Genomic DNA, 3,198 nt, shown 5'->3' with positions numbered 1-3,198 from the left:
TAAAGCCCAGGTGGCTTGTACTGCAGCTTGAACCCAAGTTCTGGCCCTCCTGGGGTTCCAGCCTGCCCAGAGTCCTAGCTAAGCCGCCCTCCCGCCACCCCACAGGCATGCAGGGGGTCTGGGTGCTGCTGCTGCTGCTGCTGCTGGGCCTGAGGCCACGGCTGGCCCTTGGCGCCTTCCCAGGTAAGGAAGCACCTCCCAGCTTCCCCCCACACATAGAGTCCTCCCCCAGGACTGACCTGGCCTCCCCTCTCCCCTTGGTCAGTGGAGGAGGAGGACCCAGCCTTCTGGAACCGCCAGGCGGCGCAGGCCCTGGACACTGCGAAGAAGCTGCAGCCCATCCAGACAGCTGCTAAGAACCTCATTCTCTTCTTGGGGGATGGTGAGTGCACAAGGCTGGCCATGCCTGTGGCCCCTGTAGCCCTGGCACCCCAACCTGCCAGTGGCCACAAACCAACCCTGACAAGGTGTGCTCCTTTAGGGATGGGAGTGCCCACAGTGACAGCCACTCGGATCCTAAAGGGGCAAATAAATGGCAAACTGGGACCTGAGACACCCCTGGCCATGGACCACTTTCCGTACCTGGCTCTATCCAAGGTAAGGGCTGGGTGGCCTCAGGATGCCCGCCACTAGAGGGGCGGGGGTGGGGAAAGTGGCAGGAGGGGAGGCCCCAGGAGATCTGGAGACTGAATTTGGGGGCACTAGGGCAGCGAGGGTGGGCCCTGGGGCCTGGGTAGGATCTTGGGCATCTGTCGGTGTCAGAACCTGAGGGCATCTCTGTCCCCAGACGTACAACGTGGACAGACAGGTGCCAGACAGTGCAGGCACAGCCACAGCCTACCTGTGCGGGGTCAAGGCCAACTACCAGACCATTGGTGTGAGTGCAGCCGCCCGCTTGAACCAGTGCAAGACAACGAGGGGCAATGAAGTCACTTCCGTAATGAAGCGGGCCAAGAAAGCAGGTGGGCTTGGGGCCAGCTTCATGGGCAGAGGCAGGATCAGAGACCTCAGGGACTCATGCTGACCTCTGCCCCCCACAGGGAAGTCAGTCGGGGTGGTGACCACCACGAGAGTGCAGCACGCCTCCCCAGCTGGCACATACGCCCATGTAGTGAACCGCAACTGGTACTCAGACAGCGACATGCCCACCAAGGCGCTGGAGGAGGGATGCCAGGACATCGCCCAGCAGCTCATCTCCAATGTGGACATTGATGTGGGACATGAAGGGCAAGGGTGGGAGGCGAGGTGCCCATAGGGACCACAGTCCCAGTCACTGACAGCCTGAGCTCTGGGGCCTGGCAGGGTCTCCAGGGGCTTGGGGAAGGGGGGGGGGGTGGTGGAGAAAGTACAGCTGGGCCTAGGCCATACCCACAGACCTGGTCGGGGCACTAGGGGCTGTCAGAGAAGGGAGCAAAGGGCCAGCCAGGGCCCAATCCCACCTGCCCAATCCTTTGGCCACAGGTGATCCTGGGTGGAGGCCGAAAGTACATGTTCCCCAAGGGGACTCCAGACCCTGAGTATCCAAGTGACACCAGACAGAACGGAGTCAGGTTGGATGGGCGGAACTTGGTGCAGGAGTGGCTGGCCAAGTACCAGGTGATGGGGGCCTGGAGGTGCAAGGGGTACAGCAGGGACAAGGATCAGAGGGCTATGGACTGAGTCTCAGTTCTGCCCCTCCCAGGGTGCCCGGTATGTGTGGAATCGCTCGGCGCTCATGGAGGCATCCCAGGACCCCTCTGTAACACACCTCATGGGTAATGACCCCAGATACCCCCACTTTCCCCACCCTTGCCTCCCTGGTCCCCAGAAAGCCAAAGATAACGCAGATGTTCAGGTCATGGACTCTCCCCACTCCCCAGCCAGTCACCACTGGCCCCCCTTCCCACAGGCCTCTTCGAGCCGGGAGACACAAAGTATGATATCTACCGAAACACAACCCAGGACCCGTCCCTGATGGAGATGACAGAGGTGGCAGTGCGCCTGCTAAGCAGGAACCCCCGTGGCTTCTACCTCTTCGTGGAGGGTGAGCAGCAGCCCCTTGCAGATCAGAGGAGTGGGACTGGTCAGGGCAGCTGGGGACTGTCCGCCTTCCATGTGCCCTGCTTGCAGGAGGCCGCATCGACCACGGTCATCATGACGGCACGGCTTATCTGGCACTGACAGAGGCGGTCATGTTTGATTCCGCCATCGACAAGGCCAGCCAGATCACAAGCGAGCAGGACACCCTGACCCTTGTCACCGCTGACCACTCTCACGTCTTCTCTTTTGGTGGCTACACACTGCGGGGGAGCTCCATTTTCGGTAGGCAGGGCGCTCCATTTGCGGTAGCCAGAGCTGTTTCCCAGATTATATGGCAGAAATGGCTCTGAGTAGCAGTTTCCTCACCTGTCAAATGGAGTAGTAGCCACCGTCTCATCGGGGCCTTGTGAGGACTGGGCTGGGCACGCAGGGGGCCCTCACTGCGGTGGGGGTGCTCAGCAGGTCCCTTCCCCCCTGCAGGGCTGGCCCCCAGCATAGCCCTAGACAACAAGACCTACACCTCCATCCTTTACGGCAACGGCCCGGGCGGCCTATACGCGCTCACGGGGACCCCCCGGCCCAACGTCAAGGACAGCCAGAGCAGTGAGCGCCGCGGGGAGGCGGGGCGGTCCTTAGGGGCGGGGAGGGGGGGGCGGGGAGGGGGGGCAGGAGGCCGGCATGGTGGGTAGCTCGCGGGAGAGGGAGGCCGCCCGCCCTGCCTGCCCTGAAGCCCCACTCTCCGGCCAGGGGACCCCACTTACAAGCAGCAGGCCGTGGCGCCCCTTGCCTCCGAGACTCACGGCGGCGAAGACGTGGCGGTGTTCGCGCGCGGCCCGCAGGCGCACCTGGTGCACGGCGTGCAGGAGCAGAGCTTCGTGGCGCACGTCATGGCCTTCGCCGCCTGCCTCGAGCCCTACACCGACTGCGGCCTGCCGCCCTCGGCCTCCCCCAACGACGCCGCGCCCCCCGGCCCGGCCGGTGCGCCTCTGTCGCTGCCGCTGCTGGCGGGGGCGCTGCTGCTGGGGCTGCTGGCAGGTGCCACGCCCTAATCCCCCGAGCCCCCGGGTCCCGCCCCCTCCCACCCGCCCCCTCTATCCCCTTCCCCCAGACCCCGGCCCCTCCTCCAGCCCTAGGCCCAGCCCCCGGAGGCCCTTCCCTCGCAGCGCGGGCCCCGCCCCC

General features: G+C 64.5%; 1 protein-coding gene across 1 annotated transcript; it reads left to right on the top strand.

Moving 5' to 3' along the window:
- Positions 1-3,198, top strand: LOC131827331 (intestinal-type alkaline phosphatase-like). The gene is made up of 11 exons (XM_059167709.1): positions 1-183; positions 266-382; positions 482-597; positions 788-962; positions 1,041-1,213; positions 1,462-1,596; positions 1,682-1,754; positions 1,889-2,023; positions 2,110-2,301; positions 2,500-2,622; positions 2,767-3,198. Exons 1-11 carry the CDS (start codon positions 108-110, stop codon positions 3,066-3,068), a joined length of 1,617 nt encoding a protein of 538 aa, XP_059023692.1. The 5' UTR covers positions 1-107; the 3' UTR covers positions 3,069-3,198.

The sequence above is a fragment of the Mustela lutreola genome, chromosome 3, assembly GCF_030435805.1.
Source record: "Mustela lutreola isolate mMusLut2 chromosome 3, mMusLut2.pri, whole genome shotgun sequence".
Lineage (NCBI taxonomy): Eukaryota > Metazoa > Chordata > Mammalia > Carnivora > Mustelidae > Mustela > Mustela lutreola.
The sequence above is the reverse complement of the archived record's forward strand: the minus strand, read 5'-3'. Positions and strand labels throughout refer to the sequence as shown.